Genomic DNA, 18,065 nt, shown 5'->3' with positions numbered 1-18,065 from the left:
ATTCCTTCGCTTTACATCAAAAGTCATACCTTGTGCATAGTTTGGTATAGTTGTCAACCCTCAGTTTGTTTGACACCTCAGTCGTTTGCCTAGTAACCTTATCCTATCCGACTTGAAACTTTCCTCACGTGTGTTCATTCCTGTTGTTTCTTTCATACAAAATTCCTTCAGTTCGAAATTCAATTTGAATTATGCATTCATTATTCATTCATTCATTCATTCATTCATTCATTCGCCGTATGTGTTTAACATAGGTCAAAGAATTACTGAATAAAAAACACACTCATTCATTTTGAAATGTTGAATTATTCATTCATTTAATGAATAATTCACTCACTCATTCATTCACTTCGGTATAATTGAATGAATGTAAACAGGTATGTTTACCACTACTTCAAATACATTAAATTTTAGGATCGCGCAGAATGCATACTACACGGCGACAATTTTATTACCAAATTATTCTGAGTGTATTGGATAGATTAGATGTGATTGATAAGAAGCAAGATTTTTTTGGACAAAATTTACTGCGTCGAATTATTAGCTCTTGCAATTCTGATATGGATTTTGCTGAGAATATATAAATGTTATTCGTGTCATAGCGTCATACGCAATACTTTCGACCTTGGTGTCGTCGACACGGTCATGGCGTTATAGTTGATCAAAATGATGTAAATTTTCGTCCTAATTAAAATGTAAACTCGTAGGATAACAAATGTCATCGACCTTGAGAACTATTTATGTATTGACCTGCAGGTTTCGTTAAAGCACTCGGTTATCATTTTAACCCTTTGTGTCGAAACATAATTCGTAAAAGACTGAATCCTTCGAAAGCTAGAGCGCGCACGGACGGACATACAGAGTCGTCGCAAAAAGGGGTTTCACCACTTAAGATGAGTTTCGGTGAGTCATTCCCGCGCGTCTTATTCTGCCCCATGTGTCATGTTTCCTTATGGAGAACTTAAAATTAACTTTTCGGAGTTAATATTCAATGAAATTTAGATGTTATTACCTTAAAATATTCTATGTTTTTAACTTAACAAAACTGTAGCTTAGATTGTTGGAAAAAAAATTCCTTCCTGTGAGGGGCAATAAACTATTGAGGACGGAATATTTTTTCCAAAAATGTAAGCTACATTCTTGTAAAGTTAAAAACATAGAATATTTTAAGGTAATAACATCTAAATTTCAGTGAATTTTTTACTCCGAAAGGTTAATTTAAAGTTCTCCATAAGGAAGCATGACACATGGGGCAGAATAAGACGCGCGGGAATGCCTCACCTTAACAATGCATGAATAATATCCCGTGAGTCAATGACCCCACAGTACTTTGATGTATGTACACATAATTTTCCCGCGTTACATGTAATGATCCCCACCCTTCGGGAACGTCCATATATTTCGTAATCATTTAAATGGGTGGGTGATTTATGTCTTTCTATCTTTCCCATGTTAAAATTCCCTCAATTTATGCCTGGGGTGGGTACATCACAACCAAGAATTGCGCTGTGGTGTGTGTGTGTGTGTGTGTTACCAGTTGAACTTGGCGCTGGGGTATCATATTACCCCAGACAGGCTTAACTTACCCCAAACCCGTCTAGACGGGTTACTATACTTGTAGATACTAAAATCGATAATTCTTGATGACGTATTATATGGATGGCCTTCTCCTGTCTTACATGGTGAACGTTGCCAAATGTAGATGTTGGAGCACGGATGGCGGAATTCCTTCCTAGCCTCGCATCGATTATTAAGAATTATATTAATAAAATTATCAAATTAATTATCCAGAATGAAACACATGACACAGGACCAGGAGAGATTGTATTGATTATCTAATTAATTATTAAATACATGACACAGGATCATGATCGACACGGCGAGATTTTATTGTCGATTTAACCACCGAGAGATAAACAAACCTTATTGTTTAATTTGGTTGACGTTTCAATTACGTATGTATTATTTGAGAGCAAACAGATGCATTTATCTGATTGGAGTTTAACCCATTTGTTTTTTGCTTCAGTCCAGACAGACACCTATTTATCAACGAACACGTCGTGAAATTGGGTATCAATTTCATTTAGATTTCCTCGAGATGAAGCTAATCTGGATCTTATCAACTTTCCTGGCAACGACGTCCTGTGGTGTGGTGGACTATACGCGATGTGGTAAAAAATAAAAATAAATATTGACGCAACTAACGTCAAAGTTTGTAACCTTGGTAAATTCGTAAGGTTTGAAAATCTACAAACATTTACGAAGGAAAACATACATACGCGAACAAATTTTTTGGACGCTGACACATTTTAAAAGCATGTTTTTGGTTCATTTCAAAACGTGTCACGAAGTCAATTCATGTCAACCGTTTGAATGATACGGAGGTTACAAATTTGACGTGAGTTCTGTGAGAGAATATTTATCATATAAGTGGGCTAGGTTGGTTCGAAAATTTAGTGGCATATATATGGAGAGCAGTTGATTCCGCAGTGGTTAAGGTGCTCGACTAAATATCGAGAGGTCCCAGGTTCGATTCCAGGACGAGTTCTTTCAATATTTTTGCACATTAGTCTTACCCCGACCAGCATCTTGCCCACAGATCCCGCATTGCTTTCTGCAGAATATTTTGGACAATTAATACCCGCAATTATTTATAATAATTATCGGTAAATTTATGCAATAAAACCAGGTGGATCTGGAACTAGTTGGCAGTTGCGGGTGACGGATTGTGAGGGTCCACTCTGCTACATGAGGGCTGGGACGTCCTACCCCATCCAATGGGACATGACTCCCAGCATCCCCATCGCTTCCCTGCGCCTCAAAGTCAGCGCAATTTACATGGGCCTCCAAGTCACCATTATCAACGCGGTTCTCGACAATTCGTCCGTCCAGCCCGGGACGACGTACACGATCCAGTACACCCTCACCCCGTACGAGGTCGCCTGTCGGAACACGATGCGGGTCAGTGCCGAGTTATTCAATACGGCGGGTGACGTTGTTGAGGTCTGCGTCGCATTTCAAGTGCACGTCAATTGTGACGAAGAGGAGGCAGGGACCACGGATGCCGTTCTTTATTAGATATAATATTTAGAATATAATCGGTCTTTATCGCCTTTTCAGGCAAATAAAACCCTAAGTTGCAATACAATGTTACAAGTATATCACAACGTCAATTCCTCCAAACGCCAAATATTACAAATTTCAAAAGTTTCATTATCCCAATAAGTTATAACATTGTAATAATACCCATGTTTCGTTATAAAATAATGGCTCGTATCAATCAAGAAATTTATTCAATGATTAGCAATTGTGATGACGTGAAAGGTGTCCCTAATTTGGGGCATTAAAGATTTTGAAACTTGTTAAATTGTAATTTTGTCGGCCAGCAAAATAATAAATGTAGTACTTTTTTCTTGGGTTAATTGATGTGTTGTAAACATATTTAGATACTTACTAATATTTTTCACCCTGTATAATTTTTGAACAAATTGTTAACTCCAGTGGTGTGGTGTGATGCTCACGGGGTGATTAACTTGACCGAATGACGTCAAACTATCCATTATCTCAACTTGGCATCTATGATTGACATGAGTATACATACATACATATGCAAATAATCTCTATTGTATCGTACCAAACCAATATAATATTTACTTTAATCTCATAGTTTAAAAAACTGACTTTTTTCTCCTTCTGTGTATGCAAAAATAAAACAGTTTTTTTGTGATGTCGAAAGAAATGTTTTTTTAAATATGTACTTACATAAAACAAATGACTTGGTTAAGGAGGGGAGCTTCCGAGGTTGATAATACCAGATTCTGGTGCGCTTCTGTAGTCTTCCATGAGTGTACTACACTCTCAACAATTTTTTGACGATATTGTTACCGGCGGAGGTACTATGTGATTCTACCGCTCGGGTAATAATTTATCACCAAAGGGTGGCATATATAAAGAGGCTAAATCCTGCTCAGCGCCCAATGTCAACGCTCAGGTAATAAAAATGTTACCCATACCGGAGGCAATTTCTTACCCTCAGAAGACAATTTGTTACTATAGTGTTACCACGCGGTAGAGTCACATAGTGCCTCCGCCGGTAACAATTTTGTCAAAAAATTATTGAGAGTGTAAAACCCTGAAGTGGTTTGACTTCATGGCCACATTTACGCCCACCACACCCACTCAAAGGGATGAAAACCTCAAAAGTTACCAACTTCAAGTCCAAAATTCACCAAAAATCCGTTGTTGCTTGGATTTTGATGAAATTTACAGTTTGTGATCCCAGATACTGTCGTGATCCTATTCAGTACACATCACAACTTTTTTGTGATTTTCGAAATTTTAGGGCATTCCTCTGCTCATGAATTATTCAAAAAATTCAAACCTTCAAAAAAGTTGAGATCTTGGCTGGATAGTATTACACAGGTAGCTGGGATCACAAAAATGGAAATTTTATGAAAATCCTGGCAAAATTGGATTTCTGGATGACAGTTGAAGGAAGTTCAAGTCATTTCTGGATTACATGGAAACAGGGCTTCTTTCGTGTATTGGGCGCCTTTTTGGGCCGAGGCAGCCTAAAATGGGGCAGAGCTGGGAAAATCTTGATTAAAATAGTCAAGATTAAGATTAGGAATAATTAACCGTAATTCATAATCTTAATCAAGAAATTTTATCCTATTAATCAATAGTTTTAATCTTAATCTCACAAGTCAATTTAATTTAGTTTAATTTTAATTTTTAATCTTTGAATCTTCGACTTTAATTCTAATCAGGATTAATATTACGATTAAAATGACGCCATTTCTAACTAGATACAAAAATCGTGAGCCAAGTATAATACAAAGCATTTTAGAAATATTCGACCATTCAATTTGGACAAAAATTTAAATAAGACTACCCATACATCAAGTCTGCACAGTAGGGTTTTAGTTTAAAATGAAGATAAAAGTAGATTAAGAAATTTGCATATCAATAATTATAATATATAATAATGAAAATAACATATTACACCAATTCAATTTTTGGTTGGAATAATAGACTTGAACATTAATATGAAATAAAGTTAAGTATTAGCTTGTAAATACAATAAGTGGTACATGTATGGCGTGGGGTCCATCTGTCGGATATTGACATTTACGATGTTTTATTGCCAACCATAGACTGGAAAACTATTGACAAATGCGTTGGAAATAGAAAGCCCACGCTATCGTCCGATCGGACAACCACTTAAATATATTTTTGTAAAGAACGGTAATTATATTATGTTTTGTTGTATTTGGGTTTACTTATTTTTATGATGGCAACATATTTGGAGCAAAATAAATTGTCTTAAACGAATATAAAGAGGTGGCGTTACGTGTACAGTAAGAAGGTGACCCATGTCCGGTAGTGGAGTCGGTGAATGTGGTTAAGTTTAGCATCTTTCCAGTCCCGAGTTTAGTGCGAATATTAAAAGAAGAGTGCAGTTTTTAAGTTTTTGTCAACCTTCCTCCCTCCTCAGTGACAAGGTGTGGGTTGAGGTGATCGGAAAATTATGATCAGTTTCTCACCTAACAAGCTAGGCTCAATTATTCGCGAAACAAATGTCATCACTGACGAAGGATGATGGTCAACAAGCACTCAAAAGTTTGCAATATTTATAAAATAGTTTGCAAAAAAAAGTTTGCAATATTTGCAATATTTATAAAAACGTTTTTTTTTATTGTAATGTTCCGAATGGTCAAAAGTTAGAGTATCTTTGGAGGCATTTCCAAACGTGAAAGATTCGGTTGTATAGCTTTTTAAGAATGTGTTTCCCTTGTAAAATTTATATTTAATGAGCAGGATAATTGGAAAATAACCGGAATTTTGTAAATGATGAGGATATTGTTTGACCTTACGGGATTTTCTGATGCCTAAATTGTAACTAAACACATCTCTTTGTTAAAAACATAATTCGCATTAAACACATATTCATGAAGAAGTATATCTCCAGTTAATAATAGTTAATTCACTTTCCGCATAAATGCATAAAGTAACAAATTTGTAACTTGACTAAATGTTCAATTTCTAAAAAAATTGCATTTTTCTGAATTTTTCACATTTTAACATTTATTTAGTAAAGTAAAATCTACATATCGGTCAATTTCACTGAATAATAAATTATTCAATAAAATTGTAATAAAGCATTAATACCGAAATAATAATGCGACTTTTGCATTATGCGTTATTATGTATGCGCTTTTGAAAGGTAAAGCCATCTGTGAATTAGATATTGCGTCAACGCAAGTTAACGCTGAATTTCTCAAGTCAACCAACGTTGTTCTGGATTTAGTTTAGCTTCCTTAAAAAATATAAAATTTTGAGTAATTTTCAATATGGAACCACTATTTTTTTAGTGTATGAAAATATGTAAGGAAAAATACGTCATCTTTTACATATTTATATACGTATGTTCGCCACTGCGTTGACTTTGCATCGTAAATGTGTGCTGTGCATAAGATGAAACCAGATTTACTGTAACTCATGCAATTTCTTTCGCTGTCTGGAAATTGGTCACTGTGTTATTCCGAGTTTAAACTGGCTGCAGTACGATGAAAAATGAACTTGGGTTGCTACACGTGGCAATTTTTTTTATACTAAATATGTAAACCAGCTCTGCTTTTGCTCGACCTTCTCTAATCTTGTGAATTCGTCTCCTTATGAATAACTACATAACTTACTTCGTAATCTAGTCAGGACGGGAACGTGCATAAATTACGTCATGAAGAAAAGATGGGTGCCAGGTTTTGGATCGACTATCTTACTCGTGTTAAGCTTAATACATAATGAGGGTATTCATTTTGAGTTTGCATCGTTAGCAACGTTCGCAAAAAAATAAAGTTCGCAAGTTCGCAAAAAAATTTGACTTGAAAATCAATTTGCGAACTTGCGCATCTCCAAGGCTAGTATTTAGTTCGCAAAATATTTTTCTTTCTACAAATATGGACAATTTTGCAATGGGAAGTCCATAAATCTCCATTAGTTACCAAAGTTTTGCCTTTTAAAATTTTTGAAATTTCATACATCGAATTTTTACGAACTATCATTTGCGAAGTGTCTTCACTTCGTTGCTTCGCAAAATTCGCAATTTCGAAAAAATTATGTTGCGATGCGAACATGCGAACTCGTAATGAATACCCTCAATATAAGTAACATTGGGTTGGTATATTGTCCAAAAATGGGTGACATTTTGATAACGTAGTATATGCACGTTCCCTTCCAGGAAAATCAAGCTAAGCAGATACGAATGTCAATGTTTTAATTGCCTGCCTGAACATAGGTTGAGGATTTCCAAGTAAATGGTAATAACCTGTTGCAAGCTACGGTTCGTGACTATCGTAATTAAATAATATGCGAAAGATGTAACACCAAGTTAGACACCGCTTTGCATCTGACGTGCACACGTCAGATGTGCACGTCAGATGCATTTTAATGCATTTTAATGCATTTTAACTCCAATTTTTGGCCAAATTATAAATAAAATTTGTTTAAAGTGAAAACTAAAATCTGATAATTGCATAAATAAAATGAAAACTGATACTCAAGCGGAAGAACGTTTTAACGCTTATCGAGCCTCTCTCACGTCCCAGGTGGGGATCCTCGTGTCCAAAACGTTGATTGAAAATAAGGAAAAACTCGACAAATTAAGGATTGAGCTTAACTTGCAAACAAAGTGGGAAAATGCACATCCAGAATATAAGCAAATTTTCAAAAACAATGCGGAAAATGGTTTAAAACAGGTATAAAATCTTAAAAATTATTAAAATATTTACAAGTCAATCGGGGTATTCATTAAGAGTTCCAATTATTCCAAAATAATTTTGAAAAACAAAAATTTCCAAGTAATTAAATACCGGTCTTGGAGATTAGCAATGTAAATAATTTCACAAATGAATTTTGCATTTTAAATTTTTGCGAAATTATATATTTACAATTTTTTGCAGATTTCGTAGTGCAGTGAATACCCCGAATTTAAAATGATGATCATTTTAGTATAACGTTTTCCAGGAAAATGGGCAAAATTGCGACTCTCATTTTGAAAACCCCTCAAATTCCGAGGTAATGGAGGCCTTGGTTAAAATTACGCCGCACGCGGACGAATTTTTAGCCGTGACGCGACTCCTGACAACCTGGATGGAATTGCAAAAGGGCAAATTCGAAACTGGGAACAGTTTCGGGTCAGAAGAAATTCATTTATTTGAATAAGTTTCATTATTCAATAAATTCATGAAGCAGGAGTGAAAAATTTTTCCAAAATTTTTCAACAAAGTAATACACTGAATACCTAAGTATATATTTACTTATTTAAATATGACGAAGGAATGAATAACTAATGAATAATTTTATTTCGTATTCACTTCGCGATCTATGTATGTATGCATCCTTCATAAATGTGGCATAGTGAGACATTCATTTTTTCCAATTTTTTTTTTCAAATCTTAACTTAATGAATAATTAATGAATAATTTTGCCCAATTTCCTATTAGTGAATGAGTAAATAATGTTGTCCAAACGAGTAATGAATGAATAGTTTTATTTAACTTTGAATACGTTAATAATCAATGAATACTAATTTGTCCAATTTATAAATTGAATATATTTCGAATGAAGAAACCCATTTTTTGAACAGGTCCGAAGTAATTGACCAGATTGTGACGCAAGTGGACGCGAAAAGGTTCTCGGTCCAAAGCTTGAAATATTTTACGGAGAGGCGGAAACTTATTTGGAAATTGAGGAAACATCCATGGAGTGAGGACGCCTTCGTCTGCGTCCAATTGCACGACTACGACTACTTGTGGACCCTGGATTGCGCGCTTTTCGACTTTGCGCGGAGCTACGCGCTGATTTACGACTGCTTAAAGAAAAATTGGGACACGATCACGAGCGTTGGAGCAGCGCAAGATTTGCAAGGGTTATCAATGTATTAAGCGGAATTTTTATAAATAATTAATTTTATAAAATTCATTAGTAAATACAAGAATTTGTAAATACAGGCATGTCGTGAAAGACCTAAAATTACTAATTTTGGGCTTACCGATTAATTAGAGATTGCTTACGTAATTGACTTGTTGCTTGATTGGTTAACGTATTGATTTACATGAACGTCCGCACAAGCACTATTTTCAGTTTTTTTTTAAATCGGTTAAAGTTAATGCCAATGATTTTATGAGTGATTAGAAATAATGGTCTAATCTTAAAGTTAAAATTAGTGCAGGTGTAACAAATTGTAAAGAGTTAATTTTATAAAAATATTTTTCATAATAAATTCTTGGTTGGAGTTCGTGATTCACAACTTTTTTTTATGGAATTTATTGCCAGCTTAAGACGGTTAAAATTGTAGTGAAAATATTGGTAAAATATGGCGGCGTAAAATGCTTAAAACGATTTACCTGCGGGTAATTTTTGCAAATAATTAACTTTATATAATTAATTGCCACGATAGTCTGCAATTAAATACGTGGCCTAGAAATCATCCATTCTGGATTAATTCAAAATAAATTTTGCAAACAAGTACATATGTATAAAAGATTAGCTTTATAGCTGTAACATTCCACCCCAGCCTTGGCTGATCACCAAGGTTGGGATGCAATGTCCTTGTACATAAAATATATGAATATTTAATTGAGTCGAACTTCTGGCTAGCTAGCAGAAGTTCGTCTCAACATTAGGAGACATAGGACGAATTGTCCGAGGAGTTTAGATATAAGTGTCTCCTTCACAGGATGTGAAGGAGACGGGTTGATTAGATTATTTTATTTAATTTGGGACGAAGAGAGATGCTCTCTTCATCCTCACCTAGATATAAGATTTTAGTGCAGTTAGATTTTAGGACTCGGTAGATTAAGTCATGTTTTCTTTCACACACGTTCCTTGTACATACTTACTTGTTAAATAAATTACTAGTTTTTGTAAAATATCCAAGTGTTTTCAGTCCGCTTGGAAGCTCTCCCACATTCGTCGAGCATATTTCGGACCACTCCCTTTTTCGTATAAGCATCAGGTCACATAGCGGTTACAAATTCCTTTAAAATAGCACATTGCACGTGATAATTTGCCGTTTTGAACTTCGACCTCGTCCTTACGGTTATGAGGTCAAAAATGTGGACAGTGTTGAATTTCTGATGAAATAGAGAATACTTGAAATCATCTTGATTGCGTTAAAAGGAAAAAAAATCAAAACATAAATGCGTAAAAGTGCAACATTATATCCAGGAGCGTGCATATATTTCGTCGGCCAGATGTGAAATTGCATAAAAAAACATATGTTACATAACACACTGATCGTATACTGCATACAGGGTGTAAACAAAATTTAACATTTAACCTGGAACTTTTTGCATAACTCAATCTATATTATAATTTCGAAAAGTCCGTCCCGTGAAATTTTCCGTGACATTCCTGCATTCTGATTGGCTGTTCACATTCCAGCTCCACCAATCAGGGAACAGATACGAATTATGATTATGATTATGATTATGATTATGATTATGATTATGATTATGATTACGATTATGATTATGATTATGATTCTGATTATGATTATGATTATGATTATGATTATGATTATGATTATGATTCTGATTATGATTATGATTATGATTATGATTATGATTATGATTACGATTATGATTATGATAATGATTATGATTATGATTATGATTATGATTATGATTATGATTCTGATTATGATTATGATTATGATTATGATTATGATTATGATTATGATTATGATTATGATTATGATTATAATTAAATTTCCTTAGCAACATAAAAAAATTTCCTTGGCAACAAAAAAAATTCCTTAGCAACATAAAAAAATTTCCTTGGCAACAAAAAAAATTCCTTCGCAATATAAAAAAATTTCATTGGCAACATAAAAAAATTCCTTAGCAACATAAAAAAAATCATTGGCAATATAAAAAAATTTCCTTGGCAACATAAAAAAAATTCCTTAGCAACATAAAAAAATTCCTTAGCAACTTAAAAAAATTCCTTGGCAACATAAAAAAATTTCCTTAGCAACAAAAAAAATTCCTTAGCAACATAAAAAAATTTCCTTGGCAACAAAAAAAATTCCTTCGCAATATAAAAAAATTTCATTGGCAACATAAAAAAATTCCTTAGCAACATAAAAAAAATCATTGGCAATATAAAAAAATTTCCTTGGCAACATAAAAAAAATTCCTTAGCAACTTAAAAAATTTCCTTAGCAACATAAAAAAATTTTATTGGCAACATAAAAAAGTTCCTTGGCAACATAAAAAATTTTCCTTAGCAACATAAAAAATTTTATTGGCAACTTAAAAAAAATTCCTTGGCAACATAAAAAAATTTCCTTAGCAACATAAAAAAATTTCTTTAGCAACATAAAGAAATTTCCTTGGGAATATAAAAAAAATTCCTTGGCAACATAAAAAAATTTCCCTAGCAACATAAACAAAATTCCTTAGCAACTTAAAAAAAATTCCTTGGCAGCATAAAGAAATTTCCTTGGCAACATAAAAAAATTTCTTTAGCAACATAAAAAAATTTCCTTGGCAACATAAAAAAAATTCCTTTGCAACATAAAAAAATTTCCGTAGCAACATAAAGAAATTTCCTTGGCAACATAAAAAAATTTCTTTAGCAACATAAAAAAATTTCCTTGGCAACATAAAAAAAATTCCTTTGCAACATAACAAAATTTCATTGGCAACATAAGAAAATTCGTTAGCAACATATAAAAATTTCATTGACAATATAAAAAAAATTCCCCGGCAATATAAAAAAATCCTTAGCAACATAAAAAAATTTCATTGGCAATATAAAACAAATTCATTAGCAACATAAAAAAAACTTCTTTAGCAACATAAAAAAATTTGCCTACAAACATGTACAAATTCCCTAGCAACGTCAAGAAAATTCCTTAGCAACGTTATAAAATTTAATGTAGCCCGTCTTTAGGACGGGCTTATAGGCTAGTTTCTCATAAAAGACAAAAAAATTTATGATTCCCCTTAATCATAACGGGTTAGTGTATTACTTTATTTATGATCTACAAATCAGGGTTTTTTGATGGCATAATATAAATATGAACGTTCCCCTAATATTTAGATACATAAAATATCTGTGTAATCAATCAGGAATGACCGTTTACAATTGGCTAAAACTGGCCGGATTTTACAGTCCCATAAAGCATGTTGCGATGTCCAGAGGGTTCGTGCTTTTTGGAACATTTCTTCCGGAACATTGACACTGCGAGCGAGCACCACAATCTCCTTTAACCGGGACACAAGATCCTGCATGATTATAAATACAAATGCATTATTTAAATATGTATTGTACATAAAAATTGATATCAATTACAGTAATATTTACGATTGTTGGACACAGGCATACATTTAGTTGTGCATAGGGTGGTCAAGAAATAAATATGCATGGTACACTCTAAATAAAAATGAGTAAAATCTACTCAAGGTTGAGTAAAGACGAGGATGATATAACTAAAAGGTGAAATTTATCCAACGTTGGACAAATTTTGTACAACCTTAGACAAATTTTACCTTTTGGTTGTGTCATCCTCGTTTTTACTCAATCTTGAGTAGATTTTACTCATTTGTATTTAGAGTGTAACAAAGAACGACTATGGGATGTAGGAGCTTATTAGCGCTCTACTGTAAACATAATACTCTTACTTCTTCTACATTAATTACGAGGTTCAACACGGGTAGTTGCGTGCGTGTATCAACATGCTATATTACGTTACGGGTTACGTTACCGGTTCTCGCGGGTTTGGTTACAATGTGCTCATATTTTTTGTCCACCTTGTATATTATTTTTTAAGTGTGAATGTACACTCTTAGCAAAATGGTATTGAATTTAATTGAATCATCACCAAACGGAGTGCATATATGACTTAACCAAATTGTGATAATATTTACCCCACATTGTGATAAATCTTCCCCACAATGTGTAAACTTAACACTAGATAGTGAGGATTTAACACATTGTGGGGAAGATTTATCACAATGTGGGGTAAATATTATCACAATTTGGTTAAGTCATATATGCACTCCGTTTGGTGATGATTCAATTAAATTCAATACCGTTTTGCTAAGAGTGTATGTAAGCCAAATACCTGAGGCGCGTCCCTGACACTGTTGGCAGCGACCAGCGCAAGTTTTCCATAAAATTCCTGTCGCTCCCGAACTCCATCCCGTACAACGACTCCAGGCTTCGTAGCAACTCGCACTTTCCGTCAAATTTGGAAATATGACTCCAAACGCCAAAATAATCAGGGTTACACGAAATGTGGTGCGATTCATGTCGATTTATTTTAAAGTTAATTTAGACGAAAAATTTCTGGGAACAAGGTTATTTTCGGGTGTAATTATTCTTATTTTTAATTTGGTTTAAGTTTAGAGGTCGGCTGAATCTTAAGTGAGAATTAATTTTTGGAGGAATATCCTTAAATAAAATTTTTATTGTAGGAATTATGTATGCAGTTATTTGAGTAATTGACGGATTAGACATGAAAAAATACGGTTTAATGGTGAATAATTATTACCCGAGGCACGTACAGCTCCAGCATAATGACGAAGTAAATGTGCAGTAGGTCATAAGGAAATCGTGGCAAGTGTAAGTATCGGATTTTTTGAAATACTTTCAATTATGAGGTAAATTGGCTCGGGGAAGAGGAATTAAATCAAGTAACCTCACCTGGAGTAACTGATCCGATAATATCGATTCAACCGAATTATTCTGTTCCGACGCATCCGATATTACCGGATCGGATCTATCCTTATCTACTCCGAATCTGACCAGCTTTTGACCCGGGTTTCGATCTGGTCAGTTTTTACCTGTAGAGTACATCGTTGGACGAAACTAAAGGTAAGAATAACATTTTAAATTTAAATTTTTAAATTTTAGTTACATATATAGTTTTTTAATTTCTTTAAATTAAGTTACAAATTGTATTTTTAAGAATGAACAATATTTTTTTTTTAATAATAAGAATATGTATATGAATAACACTGGAAAATAAAAAAATATTGTTGATATTAGGCCTGATCAACTTAACTGGCAAAAATTTATCAATGCGAGGTATAAAAAAATAAATCGGGTGACACACCCAGGTGATAAATTATGATTGAGTTCCAATTTCGTAGGCTCAATTTAACCCACGATTAAACGGATTTAAAGAGTGTCCTGAAAATCCGTGTGCAACAAATAACACGATTCCTCTGTCATCGTCCGCAGATTTGTGTGGTCTCTCTCTCTGGGCTTGAGGTACATTCTTGCATGGAGAGTAATAAAGTGCTAAATAATCAGTTTATGTAATTTGTTGATTTCCATTAAATTTTTCCGTAAATACGTAACTGAGTTTGCAAGTAAGTTTACAACACAAAAAAATACCCATCCACCCTTTTTACGTAAGCATTTTGGCACTAATCAATCAGTGGAAGGTATTTACATAGGTAAATTTAATGAATTATGTATGTATTAATGATCACGATGAGAATAGTGTTTTTGGGAAGTAAGAATTAATAAATCGATTCAAACACATGTGACCATGGGCTGAAAACAAGTCAAAATATGTGGGCACTTGTACATATGCAAATATGTACGATAAGAGACCTCCATTAAAAATTTGTATTAATTCATTCGAGTTAAAATTCAAATTTTATCCGCAGAGCATGTATATGCAGGGCTCTCTAATTAATTAGTCAATCTAATTAATTATCTAATTAAATAACATGTTTAAACTAATTATTAATTACTAATTGACCTTAAATATTTAGTACTACTGAAGCTAATTTTAATTACAAATTAATTAGAAAATCACCAAAAACCACCAATTAGTTATGATTAAATAAACTATGAACTTTGTGTTACTCATTAAAACACTATTTTTGTATGGACTTCGAGTTGATTTTATCCTAATGTTTAATAAGAACGAAATATTTGTGTATGTATATGTATGTATGCCTTTCAAATTATCGTTCACATCATAAAAAAATTTGTAATGACTTGCAACTGCTAAATAATTCAAACATCAAATTTACTTGAAGTGACAACTATGTATTGAATAATGCGCATATCAGACATGTTTCTCGCGGATATTTTTCAAACGAGAACTAAAAAATGAGGTGACTGAACCTCATAGACCACGCTGAAGCCAGAAATCTCCCGAATTGAAATTAAATGGAGGCTAATCAACTTTAAAGAATACTATCGCATTTGTCAAAAACCTAACAAACCATTCAAAGTTTCACGTCAAGTTGAACTACCTCCGAGCAAGGATGGGGAACGGCATGACTTGGATTTGTACGCCTCACTTTTTGCAACTCAAATTTTTATCTACACGCTTAAAAATAATGTTTCCCTTTTGGGGTGCCAATTAACCGGTCCAACGAAAATACAGTTTTATCCAACCAAAATTAATGATATCGCCAATAATGCAATGTGCAACGGGTTTAATTTTTTTCCCAACGAAAATGTAAAAGCATCCACCCAAATTATAGATGTTTTTCATACATATCCTATTAGCCCACTTTGCAATTACGAAATTACGATTTCAATTACGAAACCTATCAGGACAGTTTGCCTAGCCCGAACCGGGATTGCTTAGTAAACCCATGTTTATCACTACTTTTCTATAAAATCGTGTTCTACTACTTTGCACTAATTCTTGTACTATCATCAATTATTCGTATTATATAAATGCTTGGTTCCAAATTCTTAAAAGATTTACTACCCCTCCCCTTGACTACTTCCCATGGCCAGAGGGAATCGCCACTATAGAAATTCCGAAATTCAACTCTCCCATATGCTAATCATAAGTTATGTTTCGACTCCATTCTAAATTTCAACTAACTATATAAAGTCTTAGAAATCGGTAGGGGTCACCCAACCCAACCCCATAATTCCCGTCTGCCCAATTTTTGTTCATACTTATATATCGGCTCATCGTCGCCTTCCGCAGGTGTCAATATAGTCGAAAATCTAGGTTTTTCATCGGTTTTGCAAAGTTTAGCCGATATCACTTGGCTTTAAAAGCGTTTTATACTGACCCAATGTATGTCTGGCACTTCCTTTGTCATGCCGGGTTAGTCCCAAAAGTAATTAAATTATATCAATTCTTCCAAAAGTGCCATTGTGCAATATATCCAGTTTTTATAGCAGAATTAGCCAATTACCTTGCAATTTTTTATGTAAGTTAGGATTTTTTTGATGGGGAGAGTATCCTCGAACTATCTGAACTGCGTTGGGTTTCAAGTATTTTTTGATGCTCCGCAATCCTTGCTTGTTTCGGTTGTTTACATTTTCAATAAACTGCGGAAACGCAGGGTACCCAAGTAGCGCAAGAATGCTGAGAATGCGACACAAAGTAACTCAAACGATGATTGCAGAATCTGAATTGTTTAAAAATAACAAAATAATTGCGATTTCCTCATTCTATCTTGCCACTCTGAAAAACCATGCATTTTACCTGTTTTATTGTTTCTTAATTAATCCTAATTAAGTCCTGTAAAATTTGCCCACCCGTTGTATAAAATTTTCCAAACCCTTGTGTAAAATTTGCTTAACCTTCGTGTAAAATTTGCCCGACCGTTGTGCAAAATTTATCCACACCGCATATCCTAATTCGAATACAAATTTGAGAAAATAGTACAATATTAGTTTTCCATCAAGGTGACGATACTTACGTCGCAAATAAATTGAGATCTCTATTAGAAATAAACAGGTCCCTGTCAGAATTAAAATACAATATAACTGTAACATATTCTTTAAGGCTCCGATCGATACTGAATTTGCCTCCTCAAATACAACACCTTCCTCTACTTGGAATAATATTTGTTGTCTAACTTTTCGATACAACGCATTGCTTCCCGCAATGTCAAAAAAATTCCACATCACGTCCAGTTTTCCCTGCAAATCTACCCACCTTTGAAATAAACCCGACTGACATAGTCGCCCTAAACCTTCCGATAATATTGGGAACAGCCACGTCCTCTCCATCATTACACCACTGGGAGAATGTGGAACAATCCAAACCCTTCAAATGTTTTCGACCATAATACACGTTTGGTTCGCAACCCTTCAACAAAATTAGAAACATGCACTACTTGACCCACTATGGCGAAGGTTTCCTTAAGTTGTTTTTTGTGGTGGTTAAAGTCGAACTCTAAGGAATCTGATATTTTCCATCCAGCCCAGAATTCCCCTGTATATAGGGTGGATACGTAAATAGCCTTGTTTTTTAACTTGATCAACATTTGATGCAATCTTGAATTTTCGCTGGTCTTTTCCAATAAAGCTGGAATCATGAGGTCCACAACAACCGAATACTCGTACTTCCCGTGCACATTCGGGGAGCCAAATGTAGAACCAATTGTAATGATTTCTAAGTTTGAGTCAAGCGCTTCTTGATTAGATTGCGGAAGTTGTGGTGGTATCGTTGCAATGAGGGAGGAAAATAATGAACCTTGATAAAACTCGGACCCTATCATGAAAAAAGAACATATTGCGATAACGATGAACGGCTTGGGGGATGGGAGAATCCGCAAGATTTCATTTGTACCACCATACTGACCACTGAGACAGGCGTAGGTCCAAAATAGAACTTTTCCAAAACTAGTTGCCGCTCTGCTAAGAGATTCTTCCAGTTTTGGAAATGCTATTACGAAAGATATTGCCAGAACTGAGATTATTATCCCTATCCACGTGGGTGAGTCAAAGGGGGTAAGAAAAGTTCCGAGCGAATCTACCGTAGTGCGAGACTTTAATGAGATAACGGTTATAATTGTGGGAACAATTTTCATGTTGTAAATCAACAATGACCACCTTTCTGAAGAATCATCTAGGACCAAAGCATCCAAATCTGACATTGTCATCATTCCGTTGTAATAAATGACTTGGTTTGCAGGTGGAAACGCTGGAATCTTTTCATTATCTATTTCCACGTCTGTAAAATTGTACAATTTTCCTAGTGCGAGCTGCACGCAGGTTACATACCAAGGAAATCTTCGGCCAGAATAACGTAGACTGAAGCAGGTATTGAGTTT

General features: G+C 34.2%; 2 protein-coding genes and 1 long non-coding RNA gene across 4 annotated transcripts; 2 read left to right on the top strand and 1 right to left on the bottom strand.

Moving 5' to 3' along the window:
* Nucleotides 1–1,986: 1,986 nt before the first annotated feature.
* LOC110862831 lies at nucleotides 1,987–3,422 on the top strand. Its single transcript, XM_022112039.2, has 2 exons — nucleotides 1,987–2,171; nucleotides 2,690–3,422. Exons 1-2 carry the CDS (start codon nucleotides 2,099–2,101, stop codon nucleotides 3,076–3,078), a joined length of 462 nt encoding a protein of 153 aa, XP_021967731.1. The 5' UTR covers nucleotides 1,987–2,098; the 3' UTR covers nucleotides 3,079–3,422.
* Nucleotides 3,423–7,382: 3,960 nt separating this feature from the next.
* LOC110862830 (proteasome activator complex subunit 1) lies at nucleotides 7,383–9,932 on the top strand. 2 transcript variants are annotated; one of them, XR_004833524.1, is made up of 3 exons: nucleotides 7,383–7,757; nucleotides 8,026–8,286; nucleotides 8,648–9,932. XR_004833524.1 is itself a non-coding variant. In XM_022112037.2 (3 exons), the coding sequence occupies exons 1-3, from the start codon at nucleotides 7,545–7,547 to the stop codon at nucleotides 8,943–8,945; spliced, it is 681 nt and encodes a 226-aa protein (XP_021967729.1). In that variant the 5' UTR covers nucleotides 7,385–7,544; the 3' UTR covers nucleotides 8,946–9,932. The 2 variants fall into 2 exon arrangements, 1 of the variants encoding a protein (XP_021967729.1); XM_022112037.2 differs by having other exon boundaries at nucleotides 7,385–7,757; nucleotides 8,026–8,195.
* Nucleotides 9,933–12,001: 2,069 nt separating this feature from the next.
* Nucleotides 12,002–13,451, bottom strand: LOC110862834. The gene is made up of 2 exons (XR_002549226.2): nucleotides 13,136–13,451; nucleotides 12,002–12,296 (listed from the first exon to the last, which is right to left on the bottom strand). It is a non-coding gene; the product is annotated as an uncharacterized LOC110862834 (long non-coding RNA).
* Nucleotides 13,452–18,065: the final 4,614 nt, after the last annotated feature.

Source organism: Folsomia candida, unplaced genomic scaffold (assembly GCF_002217175.1).
Source record: "Folsomia candida strain VU population unplaced genomic scaffold, ASM221717v1 Fcan01_Sc071, whole genome shotgun sequence".
NCBI classification, from domain to species: Eukaryota; Metazoa; Arthropoda; class Collembola; order Entomobryomorpha; family Isotomidae; genus Folsomia; species Folsomia candida.
The sequence above is the reverse complement of the archived record's forward strand: the minus strand, read 5'-3'. Positions and strand labels throughout refer to the sequence as shown.

What these genes read in the sequence shown, in the direction of transcription:
- LOC110862831 (XM_022112039.2), top strand. Translation starts at nt 2,099, where the DNA reads ATGAAGCTAATCTGGATCTTATCAACTTTCCTGGCAACGACGTCCTGT. An exon ending in GGTGGACTATACGCGATGTG is followed by an intron (nt 2,172 to 2,689) that starts GTAAAAAATAAA and finishes CAATAAAACCAG; the next exon opens with GTGGATCTGGAACTAGTTGG.
- LOC110862830 (XM_022112037.2), top strand. Translation starts at nt 7,545, where the DNA reads ATGAAAACTGATACTCAAGCGGAAGAACGTTTTAACGCTTATCGAGCC. An exon ending in CGGAAAATGGTTTAAAACAG is followed by an intron (nt 7,758 to 8,025) that starts GTATAAAATCTT and finishes AACGTTTTCCAG; the next exon opens with GAAAATGGGCAAAATTGCGA. An exon ending in GAAACTGGGAACAGTTTCGG is followed by an intron (nt 8,196 to 8,647) that starts GTCAGAAGAAAT and finishes TTTTTTGAACAG; the next exon opens with GTCCGAAGTAATTGACCAGA.